Source organism: Eleutherodactylus coqui, chromosome 3 (genome assembly GCF_035609145.1).
Source record: "Eleutherodactylus coqui strain aEleCoq1 chromosome 3, aEleCoq1.hap1, whole genome shotgun sequence".
Lineage (NCBI taxonomy): Eukaryota > Metazoa > Chordata > Amphibia > Anura > Eleutherodactylidae > Eleutherodactylus > Eleutherodactylus coqui.
Window position 1 is genome coordinate 247,873,100 of NC_089839.1, and position 26,578 is coordinate 247,899,677.

General features: G+C 45.1%; 1 protein-coding gene across 1 annotated transcript; it reads right to left on the reverse strand.

Annotated features, from left to right (window-relative positions):
- Positions 1-491: 491 nt before the first annotated feature.
- RTCA (RNA 3'-terminal phosphate cyclase) lies at positions 492-26,187 on the reverse strand. Its single transcript, XM_066597226.1, has 12 exons — positions 26,085-26,187; positions 13,230-13,319; positions 12,411-12,511; positions 9,496-9,639; positions 6,983-7,106; positions 6,490-6,548; positions 4,337-4,478; positions 3,972-4,096; positions 3,383-3,441; positions 2,997-3,091; positions 2,676-2,780; positions 492-1,074 (listed from the first exon to the last, which is right to left on the reverse strand). Exons 2-12 carry the CDS (start codon positions 13,281-13,283, stop codon positions 982-984), a joined length of 1,101 nt encoding a protein of 366 aa, XP_066453323.1. The 5' UTR covers positions 13,284-13,319; positions 26,085-26,187; the 3' UTR covers positions 492-981.
- Between the last annotated feature and the right edge of the window lie 391 nt (positions 26,188-26,578).

Consider the following 26,578-nt stretch of genomic DNA (forward strand, 5'->3'; position numbering starts at 1 on the left):
GTATAAGGCATATAGGTCAGGTTTTTTTCTTCTTTAAATCAAAAACAGAATTCTAGTGCATTTAAGTGACACCAAAATATTTAAAGGGGTGTTCCCATCTCAGACAAACATAGCTGAGATAAGAACACAGCTTAATATATACTAGGGGGCCTCATGTGGCACAGAGTGTTGAGTCAGCAGTATGCAGTCCTAAGCTCTCGCTCACGACCTGAAGGTTGCAGGTTCAATCTGCGCATGGTTCAGGTAGCCGGCTTAAAAGGTTGACTCAGCCTTCCATCCTGCCGAGGTTGATAAAATGAGTGCCCAGCTTGGTGGTGGGGTGGGGTGGGGTGGGGTGGGGTGGGGGGGTTAATAAACAAATTACTTGAAAGTTTTATACTATAAAAGGGTGAACATAAGATGCTTTTAACTTTACTAAAGTTACCCCATTGTTATTTCATCAAGTATGGTAATAAAGTTCAAGTCCAATTAAATTCTAATGCAGCGTTACATTGTTTCCCCCAGTTTATTTAGAGACACGGCACATATAACTCACTCAGCAGTAAAATATTAACTTAAACTTCATTTCATGCATACAATCTGATTCCCTCTCAGACAGAAACTGGGCTCGCATGACAGTGTGCGCCGACGTGCTGCCAATCCCCATGCACGATCTTGTGTATACACGCGTAATACGCGCAAAGATGGAATATGCTGCTTTTTTTTCCCCACGAGTAATACACGCGTGAAGAAAAAAAAAAAAGCAGGTGTGAGTGGCCCAATACAAATCAATGGGCTATTGGCATCACGTGTTGCGCGTATGATTAGCAAAGACAATACGCCCGTGTGAAACCGTCCAGACTCCGAATACAAAGCTGTAAAAATAGTAATAAGCACTTGATGTGCACTGCCCTCTAGTGTCATGCTTTGTTCCTGCATGCTGTGCTGCTGTCATGGGAGATGTCGCTCATTGTAGTCTTCCCTGGTATTCTTCGAGGATTGTCAAACGTTCTTATTGTGGAGGCCAATTCCTTGGCACTCTATGATGAAGCTGTCTGTGCCCGGCTCTTCACACTTTGTAACTGTAAATCTGGCCTGTTGGGAAGAAACAGGAATTCTTACAATATAAGTAGGGATTCTTCACTTACAGTCAATTGTTCAAAGGTTAAACATGGGTTTGGCGCAGTACAGTCTTTTGTACGCGACTGCGCAGTGTGAAGTAGACTTTAGGGATGCAAGTGGTAATCTAACAGATCCCAGAAGAAGCTGCAGTGATCATATGCCAATTAAGCCAATAAGACTTCAATAGTGATTCTGCCATGAACAGCAAATGACAGCTGACACTGATTGGCTGAGCAGCCATGGGTACAATAAACCACATGTGATCACTGCAGCGGGGGATCAGGGCCGCCACGAATTGCGGTGGCCATGTAAGGTGAAGGGTACGGCATTTTTTCTTTCTTTTACAGCATTTCTTGCCCATATATATATATATTTTTTTGTAGTCCCGGAAAACCCTTATAATTTGCATCCTTTAAAGTATTGGCAACATAACCTTGCAGATCCTTTGTAATTCAATATCACTGACCTCAGGATAGGTCAGCAATACCAGATTAGCAGGGGGCCACTGACTTTGGTGAGCACCATTGCCTCTTTACTTCATACCCGGCATAGTGCTATACATTTCACAGTGGTCATGCCTGGCACAGCAGTTCAATCCCATTCACTTGAATGGGAAGGAGACGCAGTTAGGCTACGTTACGTCACTGACCTGAGAAAAGACTGCGATGCTCACCCACATGCCACGATCTCTTTAAATAGCTGATCATTGGCGGATCCCCACTGATCTCATATTGATGATGTATCCTATTTTAGTCCCTGAAAACCTATTTAAGGAGGCCAAAGCCACGTCATGCGGCATATTTATTAAGGAGGTGTTACAATTAACGGACTGGAGAACTTTAATTATTTTATTCTTAGAGCAGAGAGAACTTTATTCCTCATGCACACGACCGTATTATGGTTCTATACAATTTCCAAACTGTAAAGAAGTAATACAGCACCCACAGAAATATACAACACCTTACTATACCGCCAATTAGACTGTAAAGTGCTCTGTCGTATACCACTGGAAGTATTCTCCACTAGACACAATGCTTTAAATGCATCTCTGAGTTCTGTCTACATCAGACAGTGTAGATGTAGCCATAGCTTTCCTTCGGAAGCCATGTTGCCAACTACCTGAAATTGGTCATGGCCAACGGACATAATGTTGGGAACCCAGCTATATTATCCCTGATGTACGGAGTTTGCACTTATTTATAGCTGCGTACCAAATCAATATTATCAGGGTTTCTGAGAATCATACACTATAGAAAAAGATAATCCAGGCAAAACGCCAAATATTAGTACCATGCGAGAAGATTGCGCTAAACTAAAAATATCTTAGGCTGGGTTCCCACATGGCGTATTCCCGGCGAAAATCTTGCAGTTTGGCATTCTCTTACAAAGAGCTGTACTGCAAATGCAATGAATATCCCCAAAATCTAGAAGATTAACTCTTTACAGGCATCTTGCAAATTTCCATGTTTGACACAGCTTTGCACAGAATTTAAAAAAAAAAAAAAAACACCCAAAAATAAATAATATATATATTATAGATGCCTGTGGCAGGTCGTGAACCGACTACTTCTTACCTTGGTAAGCAGTTCTACAAAGTGGATGGCAGTCTGTGTGTGCAAAGTCAGGGGTCCAGTCTTGATCCTTGAGACTCCATCAGCCAGGGCCATAAAAATAATCAACTGGAGATGGAAACACAAAAATATATAAATCAATAATTTGGGAATGATTTTAAAAAAATGGAATTTCATCAAATCAAATTTGCTTTTGTGTAAATTGATGTTTTTAGCAGCAGTAGTGTGTTTGGACAGCGCTTACTATATCATCCATACTGATGACCTGGTCTAGATTTTGTGCTCAGATATTCTACTTTTCTATATAATATTATGTTGAACTACCTGATCCTGTAAATATTCATCAACGCAGCCGCCATGACGAAGGTTTCGGAGAAGGATTTCTGCAGCCTCTGCACCGACGCGATCGGAGGGAACGCCTATGAAAAGGTTTTAGAAAAGCAAGAAAATCCATCAAGAACTGTGAGGGAAAGAAGTGAATTCATATGGATGAGCGTTTTCCTATTACTAACATTAAACTTTCCTATAAAACTGTGAAGTTGTGACAAGCCTTGAAAACTGCTGAGGATGTCAGATACAACATTATTAACCAACCCACCTTCCCCCTTACATTGGCTTCTTAGAGCAGCCAGACAATCAGCACAGAACCTCCGTAACTTACTTATTTGGAAAATACGCTTCAGAAGAGAATATATAAAAGGTTGAATTACCTTTCCGTCCTAGAGATGAGCCGGCAAATAAACAGCCTGTAGACGTCTCTGCAACAATTCTAGAAAATAAGGAGGAACAAAATAGGGCCAATTTGTACTGCTATTTAACCCCATAAGGACCCCCGCCCCCTTAACCACACCCCCATCCCATTTCCAATTTTTCCTCCCCCTTTTAAAAAAACAAAACCCTTATATATCCATTGACGTAGCTGTCTTGTGTTTTTGGGGAGTGAGTTACATTTTTCAAATGGTACTATTTAATGTACTGAAAAACTAGAAACAACATTTCAAAGTGGAGCGAAATGGAAAAATACATAAAAAGCTGCCAATGACTACTGCTACTATAGGGGGATGTTTTCCCTGTAACTGAGGCTCCTATCAAAGTCCATTTTCCATTGCATGGTATGGGCGATATTTGCTGCAGAATCCGGAGGCGGATGCCTGCTCTGGATTCCACATTGCAAATCCGTCCGGCCTTAGGACCGAAATACTCTGGTCCTTAAGGTGTTAATCACTGAGAAATACTCCTCTAGTACAACCCATCATCATAGTAATATGGTACCTTCACCAATCAGCATTTTGCACTTACATGATCCCACTGCCATTTCCTACGGCTTTGTCTCCAGATTCTTGAACTCCTTGGATATTCACGTAGAGATCTCGGAGCTCCCGTCGGATGCAGCGTACTGCTGCGGAAATCATATCCTTCACCATCTTGGGAAATGAAAATATAAAGCTTTCGCTTATATATTCCAATGAGTAAAACCTCTAGATAAGTCACCATGGTCAGAGCAAGAAGCCTGAGGCCAGACCACAGAAAGGATAGATGCATGCTACAGCAATAGTCAAGCAACACAGATTTCACATTCATGGTATCTGGCATGAAGTGAACTTCTTATATAAAATATGCAGAGACCAGTCGCACCTACAAGATTGTAACCTATGTATACTTACCTTATATGGAAGGACACCAGCCACAAACGCTCGTCCGTAGATCTTTGTAACGGATCCCCGATCTGTCAAATTAATCGGCATTAAGTATTTCACGGGGGAGGCCCGGACTAAAATTTCTCCTCCTCCACGAGGGTAGTATCCCCTGGAAGAATAAAGGCACAACAGGAAATAGTCAGCGCCACGTAAGATGTATTACTTTCTGCAACCACGGTTGTCATGGGGGGGGGGGGGGGGGGGGAATATATACTAATCGAAATAAAGGTTACAAGGTTGGTTGAGCCCATGAAATGTGTCAAATTACTTTTAGACACATACTACTTTTCATCTACAAAGAAGGGGAGTGGCTAGGATCTTTAAAAAATAAGGCCAAATTTAGAGAAAGTTTTCTGGCATCATACAGTGTATATACCAGTTATGGAGAGTGAAGGGAGAGGGGGAAAAAAGTGTCCAACCAGCCTTGACAGTAACATAGTATGTAAAGCTGAAAAGACATGTCCATCCAGTTCAGCCTATTACCCCCAGTGTTGATCCAGAGGAAGACAAAAAAAAATTGGAGGTAGAAGCCGATTTTTCTCATTTAAGGAAAACAATTCTTCCTGACTCCAATTTGGCAATCAGAATAATTCCCGGATCAACAACCCTTTGACCCATAGTTGTGCCCAAATTATCATGCCACATACAGTGCACCATTTTGATACAATTGTGGCATTCATGCATCCTATGACACTATAGATAAATCTTACTCAATGTGTTTTTTTCCTTGCAGGTTAAACTAATTTTGCAAAGTATGAAGGGAGTATAAGTAAGAGAGAAAGTAGAGGTGTATAGCCGCTAATACTCGCCATAGACACAGAGGTCTTTCTGTTAGATCAGGCGAGTAAATCTGCGTCCGTAGCATGGGATGGATGACAATGCTGTACCTTACGGTGAAGCAGAGAACAGAGCGCCGTCAATGGGCAACAGATTCCTTCTCTCTTCCCTGCACTAATCATAGAGATCAGCACAAGACTGGAAGAGACATGCAATCATCCTTTAGTTGTGGCTCATGTCAGAGAGAGGAGTAATGTACCCCATCCGAGAAGGGGTAGGTCGGTACTGGTGGTGCCCTGTGTGACTATGTGGGGGCACTGTATGGTTGGCACTGTTATGGAGGGGTGAGGCTGTATGAGCGCTTCAAAGCAACTTAAAAAAGAAGCAATCCAAGCAATGTTGCTGTGTTATCCCTGGTACAGAATAGGCCTCCTACTTTTGTCTTTGGCGTTCTTTGAATCTATGAACTATGCACTGCCGATTAAAGTTTTGCATCGGGCCCAACATAGAGCATCAGTTTAATCAAGACATTTATGACAGAGATTTTGGTTCTCCTAAGAGCAGAAGACGTGGCCAATGATGTATGCCATAAATATCTTACGTGGAAATAAACCTTTAAAGTATCCATCCAGGCTGGACAAACAAAGATGGCTGCACCAGCTTCTCTGATTGCCTGACGCACACTGTGTATTAGTTTACATCATTAGTCTACTCTAAGACACATCACCTGCTTTCATTAACCAGTGCTGTCCGCCTGAGCAGTGCTGGCCAGTCAGAGCAGAATGTAGCGTCTTACGGCAGCTTCCCATGGGCGTATGCACAAAAATGCAAGCGTTAGCCTGACACATTTGCGCCGTGAATGTCACACTTTTGCGCATATTACTGTATTTTTTTTAGCTTGCTGGACCATTTCACTTGGGCGCAGGACACAGCCGTGCCCTGAGTTAAATGGCAATTTAGCCCAATTAGTTCCTGATGTGTTCTTTCCTCCGCGCATTTGCACCCCACCATAGACTTCTATAGGGCCTTTGGTGTGTAGATGTGCTCTAAAATAGAGCATGTGGCGTTTTAAATACGCACGCAAAGATGAAAAGTGAGAATGAACCCATTGAAATCAATGGGTTCTATTCTTTGCATTTTGTGAGCGCAAACACGTCCGTGTGAAACAGCCCTTAGACTACAGGTGCAGACTACACACAGCAGGCATCGGGTAGTCTGAGAAGCGGTGTGGCCATTGGTATTTGTCCAAACCTGTAGGATCGCTTTCAGACATATTGCCACCCTTATCAGCGGTATAATCTGACAATGTTCTGGTCCAAAGGGTCACAGCCAGCTGCTCTCACCTTTTTCTGATGTCACAGTCTAATTTAAAGGAGAAATGTTCAGCAATCGGCTTAAAGACCTGCAGAGAAAGAAAAAAACCATAATTGGATTGCTGTAAACACCAGGTAACGTGTATGGGGTGCCCCAACTTTACAAGGAAAGGAGGATGGGAAAGTTGGGTCTCAATTTCCCTAATCCTTTTGTTCTCCGAGGACTTAAGCTACCACCAGAGGTTTCTGTCAGTGGCTGACTACCCATGCAGGACACATGCATGCTCTGCTGATGGTGGAATCACAGAAAACATAAAAAAAACATAGAAATTGATGTCCAGAAGAAAAAAAAAAAGGAGCACATGGTTCGATAGATACGAGACCCTTCAGCGGTCAGTATATGCCTAGTCAAGGACATCCTTCTTTATATGCAATAAGGGCATAATGTACATTTTAGACCTTACCAATTACACTACTAGTTTACATGTGTGAGCAGGGCAGTAAGTGTACTACGTGTACCAACCATTGTGGTATAGTCAATCTGCGGGGCCATCTCTGCATTTGTGCCACCTTTAAAGATCAATTCAGAAGGCGTTTCAGCAAAGAGGACGCAGGGAAGGGAGACCTGAAGTAGTAAGCAGACACTCCTGCAAGTACAAAGGGGAAGAAGAAATGGAAGAGAAGTTAGTACAGAGGCAGATAGAGAGATTGTATCATCAGACATTGGTGCTATATCATTAGGATACGACAGGGTTTGATAAGCAGGAGTCTGACTGATGTGACGCTTGGCATATTGCTACAACACACTGGTATTGGTGCCCGGGAAGCAGAGTACTTCATCTCCTGTTAGCTTCACTTGGGCACTTACAAGGGGGCATAGTAAGGGCACTTACAAGGGGGCATAGTAACTGGATCCCTGCTTTCTGTACATTGGTGACATGTCACTAGGACATGATAGTCACATCAGCAGTGCAAATGAAGCAGCCGGATTTGTTTAAATCAACCCCTTAAGGACCAGGCTGCTTTGGTCCTAAAAGGACTAGACACTTTTTAGGGAATTTACCCATTTGGTAGTTTTACTGCCCTATTTTTTTTTTCTTCTTCCGCTGCGAAAATTATTATTTTTGCTGCTTTTTTTCCCCCCTGTGCCATATAGGGCTATTTTTTTAGACCTTTTTTCACTGACTTTTTCCCCCCATTTTTAAGTTTTATTAGGTCTAAAAAGCTTTTAAAAAAAAAAAAAAGATGATTTTTTTTTTTACATCTCTGGTTGTTAAAGGGGTTGTCCCGCGCCGAAACGGGTTATTTATTTTTTTTAACCCCCCCCCCCCCCCCCCCCGTTCGGCGCGAGACAACCCCGATGCAGGGGTTAAAAAAACAACCCGCACAGCGCTTACCTGAATCCCGGCGGTCCGGCGTCTTCATACTCACCTGCTGAAGATGGCCGCCGGGATCCTCTGTCTCCGTGGACCGCAGGGCTTCTGTGCGGTCCATTGCCGATTCCAGCCTCCTGATTGGCTGGAATCGGCACGTGACGGGGCGGAGCTACACGGAGACGGCATTCTACACGAGCGGCCCCATAGAAGACTGCAGAAGACCCGGACTGCGCAAGCGCGGCTAATTTGGCCATCGGAGGGCGAAAATTAGTCGGCTCCATGGGAACGAGGACGCTAGCAACGGAGCAGGTAAGTATAAAACTTTTTATAACTTCTGTATGGCTCATAATTAATGCACAATGTACATTACAAAGTGCATTATTATGGCCATACAGAAGTGTATAGACCCACTTGCTGCCGCGGGACAACCCCTTTAACCTTTAAAAAAATTAGTATATATACGCTAAAATAAAGTACAGAAATGGGTTCCTCATTTTGTTTTGGATGTTTTCATATATAATTTATATAGCTTTGGATTACAGGCTGTTTTGGTTGGAGTCGGGTCATTTTCATACAATTTATTTCAATATAATTTTTAATTTTCTTCTGTTTTTTTTTTCCACTTCTTTTTGTAACCATTTTTGCTACTAACTATGTCCCTCACGATGTCATAAAACTTCTGGGGGTTATTCACATGGTCTTTCATATAGCCACAGTTACAGGGAAAAATCCCCCTGTAGTGAGATCGGTCACTAACAGAGCTGATCAGGGTCTGCTAGGACCCTGCAGCTCTGCTTTGACAGGGGACAGCTAGCATTTGTGATCGCCGGGTCACATAGCAAAACTAACACTTACACTTTTTAGTAAACAGCACTCTTTGAGCGCTATGTAGCCTAGAAAGGAGAAGGCAGAAGAAGTTAAAAAACACTTCTCCCTTAGCCTCTGGGTCGTTGGCTGTCAAACACAGACCCAACCTGCTCCTACTTGATTGCAGGAGCAAAGGCTTTAACCTGTGCCGTATTTGTGCTATTGGCCGAGATTAAATCCTAGAACGAAGTCCTGTAAATTTACGGTGCTTGGTCCTTAAGAGGTTAAAGATCTTTTTCAGTTTCATTGTACAATGAATGAGCTTTAGTTACATAAAAGGTCATCTAGCTTTCTATTCGACTTTGTGTATGAGTTCTATGCCACATCTACAGTTTCTATAGAGATTTCACACATATTTACATGATTTACCAAATAACTTCTGTAGTTAGAAGAAAAAGTTCCAGAATTAAATGACACTACTTCTCCACAACCAAACAACAAGTAATTGTTGTAAAATAATATACAACAAAAAAAAAGTCTACAAGCTTAAAAGACTAAAAAGGATATTAATTTAAGGGCTCTTTTACACTGGCGAGAAAATTGTGTGTTTTTTTCAGGATTTGAAAGTGAGTGAGAATACATGATTATGAAAACAATGATTTTCAATGGTTTCATTTTTATTTGTGATGTTTGTACTCTTTTGAAGCAAAAAAGAAAGCAAAAGCAGCATCTCTTTTCTTTTTGCAAAAGGAGATGCTGGATCCCAAACTCTAAGGAGCCCTTAGAGTTTGGGATCCATATTTTTAGAATTCTGTATTACATCGTTGGATAAAAATCAAATCTGTTTACTAACCCAGCAGTCCTTGTATCCGCAGTCAGAGATCCCCCTTTTATTCTCCCTGGGGTAAAACTTATCTCTGTAGACCCAACTGCAGCATTGTCCAACTGGCCAGCACACAGATCTCGAACAGTCTCCAGTCCTGAGAGATGTTGTGGCCTATGAAGAAATGGACAGCAGATAAACACGGAAACAGGTGTGCAGCCTGCGCCCCTCCGGCATCAATCTAAAAGAAGTGGCCAATAGGCAGCACTGATTGTACCATATCCAACTTTCTTAATGAGAACCCATTTTAAATTACATAAATACAAAAGTTTAAAAAAGTGGTATACAATAAGTATATTATGTCTGTAAAATATAATAAAATCCCCGCCTGCTGAAAGGGCTGCATCTGATTGGCTGAGCACTCAACCAATCACAGGCAGCGCTCAGCCATTCATTGAATGACAGCCGAGCGCTGCCTGTGATTGGTCACTGCGCTCAGCCAAACAGACGCAGCCCTTTCAGCAGGCGGGGGATTTTAAATCCCCGCCTGCTGAAAGAACTTCATTACAGTGACAGGACCCAAGGGGCTAGACGCGCCTGAGCCCCGGCAGCAGCGGACTGGTGTAAAAAATATATACTCGCTTGATAGAAATGATTTTCAGGGAAGAGCTTATATTTAAAGCCCTTCTCCAAAAATCACTGCGGGGAGTGCCAGCATCCTTTTGCTTTCATTGGGGCTGCTGGCAGCGGCGGCCCCATTGAAATTGGAGAGCTTCGCGATCCTCTGTCACAGCTGTGACAGGGGAGTCCCCTTGTCACTGAACACTGACATGCAGCACGAACCTATGGTGCACGCATGTCCTATGTTTTGCAGGTGCACACGTTTGCACGCCTGTAAAACATGGACATGTGAACACACCATAGGGAACCAATGGTTCTTTTAGACGCGGTGTTATGTGCGCACTACTGTACGCACATAAACACGCTTGTCTAAATGCACCCTTATGGTGTTAACCACAATCACAGTTCATAGTATTTCATATTCAGAACAGTAAGGGCGAGTTCAGACAAAAAAAAAAAAAAAAAAAAACTTTGTTGTTTGTTCAAAATGTTCTCTTTTTTTGTAAATCTGCAGTTTTGTGAAATCAGGACGTATTTGCCTTAATTTTCTGAAAATTTTATGAAGCATCCACAACAAAACTGAAATATGTCCTCACCCTCATGAGGCATCATGGAGCACTAAAGGCTATCTGTAATCTTAATTAGCAGCCTATGGAGGGCAGAATATTTCGGCTACAGGTCCTCACTAGGGGCGAAGGACAAGAACATTATTCTCCCGCTATATAAGGCACTTGTCAGGCCTCACAAGGAATACTGCGTACAGTTCTGGTCACCGGTGCTCAGGAAAGATGTTACAGTGCTAGAGGGGATTCAAAGAAGGGCAACTAAACTAATACATGGAATGACGGAACTGGAATACCCAGAGAGGCTATCCAAATTGGGGTTTTTTTACTCTAGAAAAAAGACGGTTAAAGGGTGGTCAAATAACTATGTATAAATACATGAGGGGACAATACAAGGATCTCTCCCAGGATCTGTTTATACCCAGGACTGTGACGGTAACGAGAGGGCATCCGCTACATCTAGAAGAAAGAAGATTTCATCACCAACATAGAAAGGGGTTCTTTACTGTAAGAGCAGTGTGACTGTGGAACTCTCTACCGGAGGAAGTGGTGATGAGAAAATCCATAGAGGAGTTTAAAAGGGGACTTGATGTCTTTCTGGAGCGGAAGGATATTACAGGATATAAATCTTAGGTTAATTGTTAATCCGGGTATACAGGCAGGTAGGAACTATTAGGGGTTGATCCAGGGAACAGTCTGATTGCCATTAGGGAGTCCGGAAGGAATTTTTTCCTCAAAGGGCTAATTGGCTTCTGCTCTTGGGTTTTTTTGCCTTCCTCTGGATCAACAACACAGGAGGATAACAGGCTGGACTAGATGGACATTGTCTTCATTCGGCCTTACATACTATGTTACTACTAGTAGCTCAATGTCAGAAAAAATGTTCTGCTATTTGGCTACTAGGAGCGCTGAAAGAATATACCGTAAACAGTTTACGAGTCCATTGTATTCAGGAGGACAGCAATCCCCCCCTCTCAGAATGACTACTGACCGGCCGTTATGTAGGAGGTGCATATACTGTAGCTTGAAGTCACCATCCGTCCTCAGAGTGGGGAGAAGTACTAGAATCCAGTATATTCTTCACTAGTCCTAGTAGCCAAATACCACATTTTTCTACCGTTTGACCACTAGCAGTACAGAACTGTAGCTGTAATATGCTGCCCTGACATAAGCCAACATATTAGCCGACAGATATGCTTTGAATGGACTCTAATAACTTTTTACATAGCTTATGCTCATCTAACAGCCTATATGTGTAGCATCTCTTTTATAATATACTTGCATTAATGTTTTTCTAGCTCTACCATTGAAAAGAAAGTTTGAAAAGTCTGCCACTAGGTGTCTCCTTTCTAGTAGCTTTGCAATCCATTGTCTGTAGTTAAGCATTCAGCTTCTCTAGTAACAGGGACATGGGGACACTGCTAGTTACTACATGTAGCAGAGGGGCAGGCATTCGATTGTTGCCTTGCAGCTGATAGGGAGCAGTGCTATGCAAGATAGCATGGGGAGGGTGCGAGGAAGTCTTGACCAGTACAGTACTTGCAGAACGGCTGCTTAGGACACCCCCCATCACCTGTAAGTCGATTGCAAACAGCTGGGAAGCAGAAAAAAAATAGGAAAATCTATATGGAAAAGTAAATTGTTAGCACTCAAACTGGGTGGAAACATCAGCCAATGAGAACCTGGGCTGCTTTTGAAAAGTTTTTTGGAAAACTCAGGCATGCTATAACTTACATTGCATACCAAAAAAATATGGTCTACCTTAAACCTGGCGTGCTTCGTCCTGCTCGGATCTTTGCCACTCGAACTCTAGTACCCAGAAGACAGCTTAGAGCAGTGCAGATGCGCAGGATCTGACCTCCCTATACCAGGAGGATCAGCAAGAGAGAAAAGATATGGGTCATCTATTGTAAGCTTTGCCTATTCCATCCTGACATACATCAAAGCAATTACTGATTACTACGGGTACATAAATACACTATCTCTAGCTTTCTCTGTACTTTTGTATTACCTATTGCATTCACAGTTTTAATCAGCTATTTTTGAGATTATGCCAGCAGCTTTGATAAACTTTCTAAAGTGTGTAAGTATAAAAGGAAAAAAAAAACAATTACAAGCACAGCTTTTTTGAAATTCAGTTTGCCTACATTACATGCCCCTGTCACTTGTGTGGACCCCAGTTAAGGCAGCATGACCTTAGCGACTGCTTCGCTTTAACCCTTTGCAATCCAATTTTGGATTCAGGGTTTCCTAGGGGGCTTTCTCTTTCTGCCATTATACAATGGCGCCATCTGCTGGCTAAAGCCAGTACTGCGGTATGGGACATGCTGGAGAGGCCCCCAACAACGGAGCGGCCAGTAATATACTGTAAGAATATCCTGCCGGACGTCTTTTGACATCGGAGCTGTACAGCCTTCAATCAGAATGTCTTCAGATGTCAGACAGTGGATTGGAAAGGGTTAAAATCCTCCATGACACATAGTCATAAGTTTACCAGAGATTAACCTTTTTTACTTTTGAAAACTGGGATTTTTTTTTTGTTCTGTGGGTTCTGTACAAAACCATCAAGTGCTCCCTCACCCCCTCCATAATGCTTCCATCAATGTCCACGGGTCCCCCCTCTTCTGCCATCATCCACAAGATACGTCACCGATACTTCAGAAGTGGAATCTGCAAGGAGTACAGAAGTTACGAATTAGGAAATGCAATCAGGTAACGCACCGCAGGTTTTTCATGAACTATCCCCAATCATCCTATAAAAGTTGTGACTGACATATTGGACAACAATTCCTTTTTTTCAGCTACTGTTGACCCAAAAGGGGATGTCCAGGACTGGAAAAAGGCTATTTTTCCCGAAACAGAAGTGTATCCGGAAAAGGAATAAAAGTACAGCAGCGCTCAGGGGAGATCATGTAGATCAAGGGAATTGCTAAATACTAAAGTAACCCTTCCTTCAGTAAGGGGGTAGCGGACCCTCCTGCACACCCCTCTCCTGGTTCGCCCTGCAAATGTCCCTCCGGCACACGGACAGCAGGTTCTTTGGAACAATGCCACATCACCGCTTCACTCAATAATCAATGTTAACGAAGTACAAGGTGACCCGAGCGCCGCTATACGATTATTTGTCTTCTGGATATGCAGACATATCACTGCAATCAGCAAACCTGTCACTAGGTTATGCCGCCGTCAGAGAAGTGCAAAGAGATACAGTCTCTCCTTAATGCCCTTCCGCAGTGGATTGGCGCATTCCTGGGTGGATGTCCCCGCATGGGGAAGATTTACTCAATATAATCACAGTCTGCTTGTTCTTAAAGGCTCCCTTAGAATGCAAGGAGTGTCCGTGAGCCCCACTAGGGGTTCTACCGCCACACCAGGAGAGTGCGTTTCTTCATTTTTTCCTCTCTTCAAGTAAGGCTGTAATTAGATGAATGATATTCCCGTGTGAGTTTTATCCGATTCCGAGGACAGAATGAATACGGGAAGACTGGGTTAATTCACACAAGCAAATTTTCACTAAGACCAAACGATACTCCGAGCTTGAAAAACCGTTGCATGTCCTATTCTCAGATGAGATTAGGATCGGGTGTCCATGTCCTGTCTGATGTGAGGTGCGCTCCAGATTCTCGAGCACAACTAGCAATAGCCATCTGCATATGGCCTAATATATTGTACAACTGGAGCGCTGTCCTTTCTTTGTTCCTTTCCAGGAACAGCGCCACGAACATCTACAGACCATGTCTGGTATTGCATCTCATCCCTATTCAAATTAAATCAAGCCGAACTGCAAAAACAGGCACAGCTCATGAACAAGCGCGCCGCTGTTCCTGGAAGAATATACCCTTTTTCCAGTCTTGGACAACCCTATAAAAGAGGTACATACATGTATAAGCATGCAGTGAGGCACAGAAGCTACAACACTACACCAGCCCAAATAATGTCTGTGCAATATATATAAAACCACACACCTCAAAAACTAATCTATGTGACTGGCAGCTGTAGCAAACTTTACTATAACCGCTTCTATATGGTGCTGTATGTTCAGAAAATACAGGTGGTTTTCCCTTTTAAATGCAAATAGGTATGATGTAGACTTAAGCCCCATTTATATATAACGATTATCGCTCAAGATTTGTTCAAACGATGGCTGCGTATAAACGCTTCCATCTTTCACTCCTCGCCTAAATGATGATTTTTAGGTGAGCATAAAATCCATCATTCAGCCAGGGAGAGAGATACCAGGGAGTTCTCCACAATAGCAGCTGATTACATTGTATCTAGCTGACAGCCCTTTCAAAGACAATGCAGCTAAGAGCAAAGTCCCGACAACATGCTGGGATTTGCAAACAACTGCTGGAGGCTCATTTACATGCAAAGGCAGGTAATAAATTGCTAATGGACAATCGCTAAAACTGTCTATCTTTCAATCGTTTAAAAGATTGTCTTTGCGTGTAAATGGGCCTTAGGTAGTGGTGAAAACCTGTCACCCTCTACGCCTGGCTGTCACAACATGCTGGGAGTTGTAGTTTCAACCACAATCAAAGCTTGCATCAATGCTAAAGGTGGTTTCTTATTCGCAATAAAGTTTTTCCTTGTGGATCTATGGAGAATTTATTTGAATAAATTATATGAAGGCGTGGCTTGCCTATAGCAGGATTGGACGCTGAGCTCACGGACACCCCAGAGATTACTACTTGTTAGGGGACGTTTGAATCTCCCACCTGACACTGAGTCACAGATGGAGGGTTCCTGCTGCCAGGACGAGGAGGATCCAGGTTCCATTGCGTTTCACATGCTGCAGCTAGATCCAGCGCTGCCTTCCAAGATGACATGGGCACCATACTCGGGTCAGCAGAAGAGCAAGAGCTTCCCAGTGGGACCAGTCTCTCTCTGGTTGGACAGCAACTGCTGGGGGCATCGCTTCTTCTCCTGCTGATGCGTTAAGTGGAGGCTTGAAATCCTGCACCTCCTCATCATTTATGGCACCTGCTCTACAGTGGTCCCCATCCTCCACTAGCAGCCCACCACCCTGCCCACCCAGATAGAGGGAAACTACTGCTCCTCCTGCCACAGGTGATGATGACAACCACGGGGATTGGAGGGCCCAACTAAAAGTTCTCCCAACCAAGCTAGAAATGGACAGTCTGTTTGACCATTTAGAGGCTTCCCATAAAAGAGACATGGAGTCCTTGCAGAAAGAAATACATCATATTGACCACCGCTTGGCGGAGGCTGAGAATACTCAGGAGCAGATATTGGATCAGCTTGACACACACCAGAAGCAGCTTCAGGCACATTCTCATTAGATGTCTGATAGTCTTACCTACTTAGACCATAGACAGCAGTCATAGACTAACAACATTTGCATATGTGGCCTAAGAGAGGAAATTAGATCTGTGCAACTATAAAAGTGGGCCCAGAAATACTTCTGTGAGCTACTACGGTGGTCTCCAGAGGAATCTATCGAAATAGACAGGATTCATAGATCACTGGGACCGAAATGGCTTAGCTCATCCCAGAGACGTTATTTGTCGGATTCATTTCTTCAAGGATACAAAGGCCATTCGGAAAGCGACCCAGGACATGGGTTCCTCTTCATCCTAGGGTACTGCACTTACTACACTTCCTGATTTGGTTAGGCGGACACTTCAGCTGTGCAGGGCCGTAGGACCCATACTTGCCACCTTACGGGAGAGGGGGATCCCTTACTATTGGGCGTACACCTTCCAACTTATAAAATAAAAACAGAGGCAAATTAACAGTCGCCAAGACTTTGGGGCATCTCCCTAAATTCCTTGGCGTCAAGTTGCCTACGATAACACTATCGGACTGGCGCACACAGATTACAGTTCCGACTTGAAAAAATGGCAGCCCGGCAGGACTTCTGCAAGGAATGCTGGAGCCCCTCGTTGATCCCCGATCTGACGATTTAGAAGTGAAATTGAATTCTTCTTCTATTGATGAACTGCAAGGAGATTGTCCTTCAGCCATGATTAATTCCTGTAAGTATTCAGCTGTAGCAGGCCTGGTGGACTCTATATTATTCCTGTCCTGTCTGATACAATATAACATGCTTTACGAACGTTGCTATTATGTAAGACAAAGGTTCTATCGGTCCCTTTTCCACATGCAGGTGACTTTTTACACCCCATAAATTATCCCTTCTGAATGACTGTCTGCTTACAGTGAATGGAGGCAGGTGGGGGAAGAATGCTCCCCGGCCACCCCGCCTCCATGCCGGCAACGCTATCAGTGATGCCAGCGATACCAGCTCCTGTGTAACAGTACAGGAGCGACCATCACCGGGATGAATGTTGGGCATAATTTGCCTGACAGCTCATCCCATATAAATGGGACATTAGACTTATTTTTCTCACCCAGTTAAGAGGTGTATTTTTGATGCTTGGGTAAGTAGGGTGAAGACCTGGTGCTTGGCTTCCTTTCTCCCACTTAGGGACTACAGCAGTTAGTGTTGTATGTTGGTAGTTGGTACTGGTTGCTCTACTTGCAACCTTATTAATTTTCTCTATTTGTTCTTCTACTACTTTTCTCTCTACTATTGCTTTACTTTCTGGTCTTTGGTGCTCTTCCAGTTGTGTCCTGGCTATTTTTACAAACAATTTCTTACCCAAAGAGTAATGGCTCCATTAGCTGTGTACCTATAATGCTAGAGGCCTTAACAAACCTGAAAAACTCAGTCAGATACTATATGGGCTTCATAGGGAAAGAATGATAGCATTGTTTCAAGAAACCTATTTTGTAGCCTCCAACACCCACAAATGTGCTAATAAATACTACATGGTTTCATAGTCCTCTTCCAAAACCGTAAAGCTTGTGGGGTTTCAATAGTGTTCCATAAGTTTCCAACTCATTCCTGGGAGATATATTACCTAAAAAGCTTCCTCTCCCCCAAACGATTGCCTGATTTATCTCTACAGGATCAGGTCCCCTTTGGGGTTCGTATTCTTCAGGAACTAGTTTGTTTTACAGATGGTTCCAGGATCATTTTGGGTGGAGATTTGAACCTTGTGTTCGATCCTTCTGTGGACACATCTGGGTGTAAGTCGTCGGCTTCCAATTCCACAATTCGACTGCTAAAAAGGGTTCTGATAAGTTTAAAGCTCATTGACTCATGACAGGTATTATTACATCCAGCCGTAATGGATTTTAGTTTCTACTTTTTAGTTCACAATAAATATAGCAGACTTGATCATATATTTTTATACCTCATGACCTCTTAAGATAGAAAATCGAGGTGCTGTATGGACACCTTTTTATGGTCAGATCATGCTCCAGTTTAAGGTTTCGTTGGTGACTCGTGGGGTCAGTTTAGATCCCGTAGCTAGCGTTTAAATGATAACTTTTTAAATGATGCAGCTTACCTAGTGGACATCAAACAAGTCATCAGTACCTTCCTGGCGGACCATCAGTCATACCCCACACCTGCCCCCTTAGGGCTCGTTCACGTGTGTTTTGCGCACGTATAATGCACACTTCTAAAAGAACCAATGGGTTCCTATAGAAGCATTCATATGCGCAGAATTTGAAGAGCAAAACAGCATGCACCTAAAAAAGATAGAACATGCGCCATCTATGAAGTTTCCATTGGGAGCAGGAGCTTTCCCGCTGCTTACAGCAGGGCATTTAAAAAGGCGCTTCTGGTCAGAAGCACCTTTGAAGTGTCCCGCTGTTAACTCCTTAGTCCCCACGGGGATGAGGGGGACTACCCGAGGGTTCTGTTAATCCCCGCGGGGAGTCCCCTCATCATACAGCTGTGGCAGAGGAGAGCAATGCTATCCCATTGCTTTCAATAGGGCGGGCGCCGCTACCGCCCCATTGAATGCAATGGATTGAAGGCAACCCCACAGCGATTTTTTTTTGGGGGGGGGGTGAAATAAAGCCCTACCACAAATATCCGCAGCTGCAAGCAAAAAAAAAAGAATCATAACTTAGCTAGAAGCGCTGTCCGGCTCTTCTCTGTGGTCCCCGACAGTCGTCTTCTGTAATTCTGGTGGCCAGGAATTGAAGAGTTCCTGCCTCCTGAAAGCGCTGCCTCTGATTAGCTGAGCGCTGTGACCAATCAGAGGCAGTGCTCAGCCGTTCATTGAATGACAGCTGAGCGCTGCCTCCGATTGGCTAAGCACTATAACTAATCAGAGCAGCGCTTTAAGAAGGCGGGGATTTTTCAATCCCTGTACAGAAGAAATACAGAACAAGACTACCAGGGACCACAGAGAAGAGCCAGACAGCGCTACTAGATGAGTTCAGATTTTTTTTTTTTTGGAGCTGGGGATGAATTTCGGGATAGGACTTAAATTTCAGGAAACTTTGCCTGTTCACGCGTTTTCCGCTCATGAGAGCAGTGAATTTTAGAGATGAGCGAGCGTACTCGTCCGAGCTTGATGCTCTTTCGAGTATTAGGGTGTTCGAGATGCTCGTTACTAGAGGCGAGCACCACGCGATGTTCAAGTTACTTTCACTTTCATCTCTGAGACATTTGCGCGCTTTTCTGGCCAATAGAAAGACATGGAAGGCATTACAACTTCCCCCTGTGATGTTCCAGCCCTATACCACCCCCCTGCAGTGAATGGCTGGGGAGATCAGGTGACACCCGAGTATTAAAATCTGCCCCGCCCGCGGCTCACCACAGATGCATGGTGACAGAGATCAGGGAAAGTGCTGTCTTGCTGTAGCTGCTATAGGGAGAGCGTTAGGTGTTATTTTAGTCTTCAAGAACCCCAACGGTCCTTCTTAGGGCCACATCTGACCGTGTGCAGTACTGTTGAGGCTGCTTTTAGCAGTGTTGCACAATTTATTTTTTTTTGTATATCGGGCGTGCAGACCATTGCGTCCTCAGTCTGCAGTCATTGTACAGAGTATAGGGGCAGTACTGGTGAGGCAGGGACAGCGGGAAAGGTGAAAGATATACTGTCTATATAGGCAGTGGGCTTTTTCAAAAAAATTGGGGAAAAATACTATCTTTGGGCTGCCTGTGACCGTCTTCAGTTTACTGCGTGTCTGCTGGGGGTAGTAGTCCTAATTAATACGCAGCAAAGCGTTACAGCTGGCTTGCGCAAAACTGTTTCCTGGCTCTGCTGTGCCCGTTACATCACCACCGTCATCCCGCCAGAGGGAAACAGTATACATAATATACGTTGCCTACAGTATCTGTCTGCTGTTTCAGCTCACCATTTAAACAAATTGAAGCAAAATACTTAAGGCCTACCACTGCCCTTTGGCCACTTGACTGCTTCTGCGCTGTGAATTCCACTAGCTCAGTCCTATGCACCTACGTCTTACTACAGGCGTGCGAAAAATTGTTTCCTGGCTCTGCTGTGCGTTCTGTAAGCGAAGTCAGCCTCCAACCACAGGCCAATAAGCGGCACATTTAATTACAGCGTTCTGTTTCTGCTCTACTCGTAATACACCAAGCTGAGGGGTAGGGGTAGGCCTAGAGGACGTGGACGCGGGCGAGGCACTTCAATGGGATACGTTTATGTACCGCCGATGGGTTCCAGGGAGCCACCCATGCTGTGGGTCCACAGGGACTTCACATTAGGGATTTGTACCTGCCAGTGTCCATGTATTAAAAACCCCGGTCAGACTGGGGCATGCAGTGTGGGCCGAAGACCACCTGCATTTAATCAGACGTTACCTCAGCTGTGATGGGCAATGCAATGGGATATATTTATGTACCGCCGGTGGCTTCCTGGGACCCACCCATGCTGTCGGTCCACACGGAGTTGTAACTGCATGTGTCCACTTCTAAAGAACCCAAGTCTGACTGGGGCATGCAGTGTGGGCCGAAGCCCACCTGCATTAAGCCTGACGTTACCTCAGCTGTGATGGGCACTGCAATGGGATATATTTATGTACCGCCGGTGGGTTCCAGGGAGCCACCCATGCTGTGGGTGCACACGGAATTCTCATTGCGGAGTTGTACCTGCCTGTGACTATTTATAAAAAACCCCGGTCTGACTGGGGCATGCAGACTCCTTGACAGAATGAATAGAGTGTGGCACATGGGTTCCCCATTGCTATGCCCACGTCTGCAGCTCCAGATGGAGGTGGCACAGGATTGCATTTCTCATTGCTTCTGTACAGCATTGTGGGCTATCGCCCCGCCCCTTTTAAAGAGGGTCGCTGCCTGGCCCTGCCAACCCTCTGCAGTGTGTGCCTCCGGTTCCTCCTCATGGCAGACGCACTTATAAATAGACATGAGGGTGGTGTGGCTATGAGGCCAGCGTGTGGCATGAGGGCAGCTGAAGGCTGCGCAGGGACACTTTGGGGTGCGCTGTGGACACTGGGTCGTGCGGGGGGGTTGGGCAGCATGTTACCCAGGAGAAGTGGCAGCGGAGTGTCATGCAGGCAGTGATTGTGCTTTGTTGGAGGTAGTGTGGTGCTTAGCTAAGGTATGCATTGCTAATGAGGGTTTTTCAGAAGTAAAAATTGTTGGGAGGGGGGGGGGGGGGCACTCTTGCCGCTATTGTGGCTTAATAGTGGGACCTGTGAACTTGAGATGCAGCCCAACATGTAGCCCCCTCGCCTGCCCTATCCGTTGCTGTGTCGTTCCCGTCACTTTCTTGAATTGCCCAGATTTTCACAAATGAAAACCTTAGCGAGCATCGGCGATATACAAAAATGCTCGGGTCGCCCATTGACTTCAATGGGGTTCGTAACTCGAAACGAACCCTCGAGCATCGCGGGAAGTTCGTCTCGAGTAACGAGCACCCGAGCATTTTGGTGCTCGCTCATCTCTAGTGAATTTCTGTCCGCACATAGGCACACAAAAAAACGCGCTAGTCTGTTCTTGGCCTTACAGTGGGAAGCTTTAAAATGCACAGTCCATGATTTATCTGTATATCATGGCTTATAGTTGAAAAGTAGTGCTACACATGTTCTGGAAGGATTTTTCTACTGAACTAGCTCTGGTAATACAGGAGCTGAAGGTGGGGAAGAGTCAGGGACCTAATGGGTTAACACTCAGATTCTATAAACTGTGTAGTAAACTTCAGGCTTTTAATGCAGTTTCCCATCGCTGTCCTTTCCCTCCTCAGTCCCTGTATGCTCACCATTATCCCTCAGCCAGGGAAACATCATTCAACCCGCAGCAGTTTTCGGCCAATTTCATTAATTAATGTGAAGGTCAGGTTATTCTCAAAAATGATAGCTGTCATATTGAGTCCTCACATCCCGACTCTCATACACAAAGAGCAGGTGTGATTTGTACCAGGATGTGAGGCCTGGGGCAAGACCCCATCATTGATCACTCAGGCCCGGTGCCCCTCTATGCCTCTTAAGTCAATTCTAAAAAAAGCATTTGATAAGAGTACACTGGAGGAGACTCTTAGGAACACGAACGATGGCCTGGATCATGGACCTCTATAGTCAACCCTCAGCACAAGTGAAGGTGAATGGGTCCTTACTGGCCCCCTTTTTGGTTAGGAATGGGACGAAACAGGGATGTCCCCTTTCCCCATACGTGTACATATTGGTCATGGAATAGTAAGCTAACGTCCTTAGGAAAAATGACTATAATGGGAATAAAAATAGGGGAAATGGAGCACAAGTTGTCACTTTTTGGTGACAATGGCCTATGAATCCTCTCCCAGAGTTGGCCTCAGTTATTTTTCAAGAATTCAATAGATTTGGTAGACTTCGTAATTTCAGAATACATACCTAAAAGTCCGATATATTGAATATTGCCTTACCGACCCGGGAGGTGAACCATCTTCAGAAAACATTCCTTTACAGTTTGTGATTGGTTGCCATTATATTGGCTGGGCAGTCTTAACTCCCCGAAGGTGGACATCCTCCCCTGGTTGTTCTATGTGTCTCAAACTGGGTCCCAGGATTTGCATAAGAATGGTCTTTATAAATTGTGTAAATTAGTAAGTAGAGATGAGCGAGCATACTCGCTAAGGACAATTACTCGATCGAGCATTGTCCTTAGCGAGTATCTCCCCGCTCGGAAGAAAAAGTTTGGCTGCTGGCGCGGGTGACAGGTGAGTTGTGGCCATGAGCAGGGATGAGCAGTGGGAAGCGGGGGAGGGGGGAGAGAGAGATCTCCCCTCCGTTTCTCCCCGCTCTCCCCCTCCGCTCCCCGCCCGCCGCCGAATCTTTGCTCCCGAGCGGGCAGGTACTCGCTAAGGGCAATGCTCGATCGAGTAATTGCCCTCAGCGAGTATGCTTGCTCATATCTATTAGTAAGCAGTTTTATCTGGAAAAATTCTTCATCCCGTTTAAGCTATAGACTACTCACTAACCCTAAATCACCTGGAGGTATAGGCTTGCCCAATGTTCATTTATACCACAGTGCAGCCATTCGCATCTGTGTTCTTGACCTTTTGCATCACAGGCCAACCAAGCTCTGGGTAGCAGTACAGCGAGAACTGAACTCCATGCCCGATTTTCTTGGATTCCTAGGGGGCGAAAGGGGATCGACTGAAATATATTAGGAGTCTCCACCCTAAGGCCGCCTGCAGACGAGCGGGTCGGATCCGGCAGCGAGAAATCTCGCCGCGCGATCCGACCCCAGAGCCTGCAGGGGCGAGCGCGTACTCACCCGCGCCTGGCGGCCCCGGCTCTTTGATGTGCCGGCTGCCGCGCAGCCGGCGCATGCGCAGACCGGAGCCGGCGGCCAGGTGAGTGCGTGCTCCGCACAAAATTAGAACATGCCGCGGTTTGTTTGCCGCGCGAGATTTCGCGGCCGTCTGCATAGGAGTGCGTATTGTAATGCACTCCTATGCAGACTTTCAGCGGCGGAAATCCCGCGGGAAATCCCGCGGCGGGATTTCCGCTCGTCTGCAGGCGGCCTTATGCTTATACTCTTATGAGCCTTGCATAGATTTTCCAGCTGCTCCTGTCTGATCTCATCCCCTGGCCCTCTTACATCCTTGGTTGGTAACCCGCAGTTTCGATCAACGGTGCCCAGTACATCTCTAGCTTTCTTACTGGAGGTCCTATTTCCTTGTCTGTGATATATTTGGCCCTTCAATCTGTCTAATTTGAGAAGGAGTCTCAGGACTATTCCAGGGTCTTGGCTACAATATTTCCAGCTATGTAGTTACTGCATATACTCGAGTATAAGCCTAGTTTTAGAAGCCCCTCTCGGCTTATACTCGAGTTAAGGAAGGGTTAATAAAACACCTCCATACTCACCTCCCAGCCAGCGTCTTTGTCTCCGGAGGCGGTGCAGCAGGCTGCTTGAATTCTCTCCACTGTCATCCTCTGCCGTTCTCTTTGCTCGGCTCTGTCATCCCCCGCCGTCAGCGCTGTGTAAGTAAGAGCTGTGATTGGATCAAGCGTCAGCCAATCACAACCGGTGCTTGATCATTCACAGCCAATCAAGCTGCTTTAGAATTCACCCCGCTGTCATCTCCCTGCTCAGCTTTCAAATCCCCTTTCTGTGTAAGTAAGCACTGTGATGGGATCGAGCGCCAGCTGTGATTGGCTGGCACTCAATCCAATCATAGCGCTTACTTACACAGCACTGACAGAGCCAAGCAGAGAGGACGGCGGGGGATGACAGCGGGGAGAATTCAAGCAGCTTGTCGCACAGACACAGACGCCGTCTGGGAGGGGAGTATGGAGGGTTTTTTTTACCTAGTATATACTTGAGTATAGCTTGGCTTATACTTGAGTCAATAGGTTTAACCATTTTTTTGTGGTGAAACTTATTGTCTCAGCTTATATTCGGGTTGGATAATACTCGAGTATATACAGTATTTTTCTTCATCAACACCACCTGAAAAGGTCCACTGACATGGGGCAAGCTGTCTGACAAACGATGCCCGGCAGCTCATCCCAGTGATGCTCGCTCCTGTACTGTTACACAGGAGCAAATACCGCTGGCATCGCTCACAGCGCTGCCGGAATGGAGGCGGATCGGGACGTTTACTGCATTCACAGAAGACAGACAGTCATCAGAAGTGACCGATTGCTGTTTACACTGAACCGCACGTCGCTGTTTACACTGAACCGCACATCGTTCAGTTTTCTGCATGTAGAAACTGAACAATTCTTGTTCAGTCGCTGCACGCATTTACACGGGACGATTATCATTCAAATTCTGCTAGAATTGGAACGATCCTGAATAATAAATCATGCCGTGTAAAAAGGCCATTATGACTTGATGCTGGAACTCACCCCTTTTGAAAAGTTATGTCTCTTATCATCGGCCCCATTACATGTGGTTTCCTTGATGTATGGGTTGTTCTTGAATGGGGAGCCCAGGGACTCTACCCCTAGGTGGAGGGGAACTTGGGGGGGGGACGAGCTGGCTCAACCTTCCCCAGGGATTCAAAGAGTTAAATGTTCTTTGGCCACTGAACTAGTGCTGTCAGCACACAGAGGGTAATGCGCTACATCGAATGTAGTTGAGTTAAGCCAGACCCAAAGGGGTTCTTGGCATGAAAGCTGGCATCAAAGTGGGCAGATAGCCACAGTTTACTGATTACAATAAGTAATTGGCGTTTTCAAAGGGCTAATGGGTTTGCGCCTCTGAACCATCAAGGCCAACACAGACCCTCTTTGGGTAGCCAGTCTTGGGGCTCCTTCACACTTACGCGAAAAATAGAACCCACCAATTTCCATGGGTTTGCTCACATTTCCGTATTTTGGTCACGCAAAAAAAAAAGGCAACGCAGAATGCGCTACTTTTTTTGCCCATTTGCACACCAAAGATCCCCATAGAAGTCAATGAGGGTGCGCAAATGCAGGGAGGAGCATAGTCCGCTGCATATTTCCGCTGAAAAGAGATCACATCTGGAAGCAATTAGCCATATCAAGCTGTGCGTCTTGTGTGCCGCATGCAAATGAACATGCCCTACAGGCGGAAAGGTACAGTAAAATAAGTCAATACACACGCAAATAAAAAAAACAACTAATTTGTTCTGCAAAAACGCTGAGGCGTACACAAATGCGTATACTCTCCATTGAAGGATCCCTTAGAACAGCGATCCATACCCATTTAACCCTTTGAAAACACCAGTTACTTAGTCAAATCAGTAAAATGCGGCTGTCTGCCCACTTTGATGCCACGATTCATGCCCAGATCCTCTTCAGGTCAGGCTCAACTATATTTGATGCATGGCATCACCCCCTCTGTGTTGGCACTGATAGATTAGTGGCCCAAACACATTTAACCCTTTGAATCCCAGCTTTGTGTGTCCACATTGCTGTCCATCTGTGTGCCTATATTTAGGCCATATCAGCTGTGTTCCCCTCGGGGCTCCTCCCTGATATATAAGTTATTATTACAACAAAGTATCTTCATTCATCCACAAGGAATAACAAAAAAATGAATGTATTGCGTGCCACGTATCAAGAAACCAACTGCAGCCTGCAGGGAGCTGGTATGGAACACATCCTCCTACGGCCAGGGCTACGAGGGCATGCTGGGAGCAGTAGTTACTATCTAGAGATGGGAGCACTCACCCCAGCCTGCAGTCCTCTTCCCGATCCTCATTCAGCACTGTGCAGTTTCCAGCCGGCTCCAGTCCTGACACATACAAGCCCCGCCCCTTCCTGCCAGCGTTAACCCTGTCATCACTGAAAGACTACTGTGTGCACTCACTGTAGATCACGGAAATGACATCTACAAATGAAACACTACTATGGAGTTATCATAGAAAAGCTGAGATAACAACCGACCAGCCCATATGTAACATTTCTGATCACAATTAATATATAACAGTTACGCCCGTCTCTGGCTTCTGATAAAATACCCTCATCGTTTAATAATATACGTTATTACATTCACAACTATACACAGCCAAAAAAATGGCGGACATTGTCCTACACGGCGACACATTGACACATTACGTACAGACACCACCCACTGCTGATAACCAGCCTTATCTGTGTGGAAGCCCCGCCCTCTACTGGCACAGGGCAGACGTTTGTGCTGGCGCTGATTGGTTGCCGCCTCG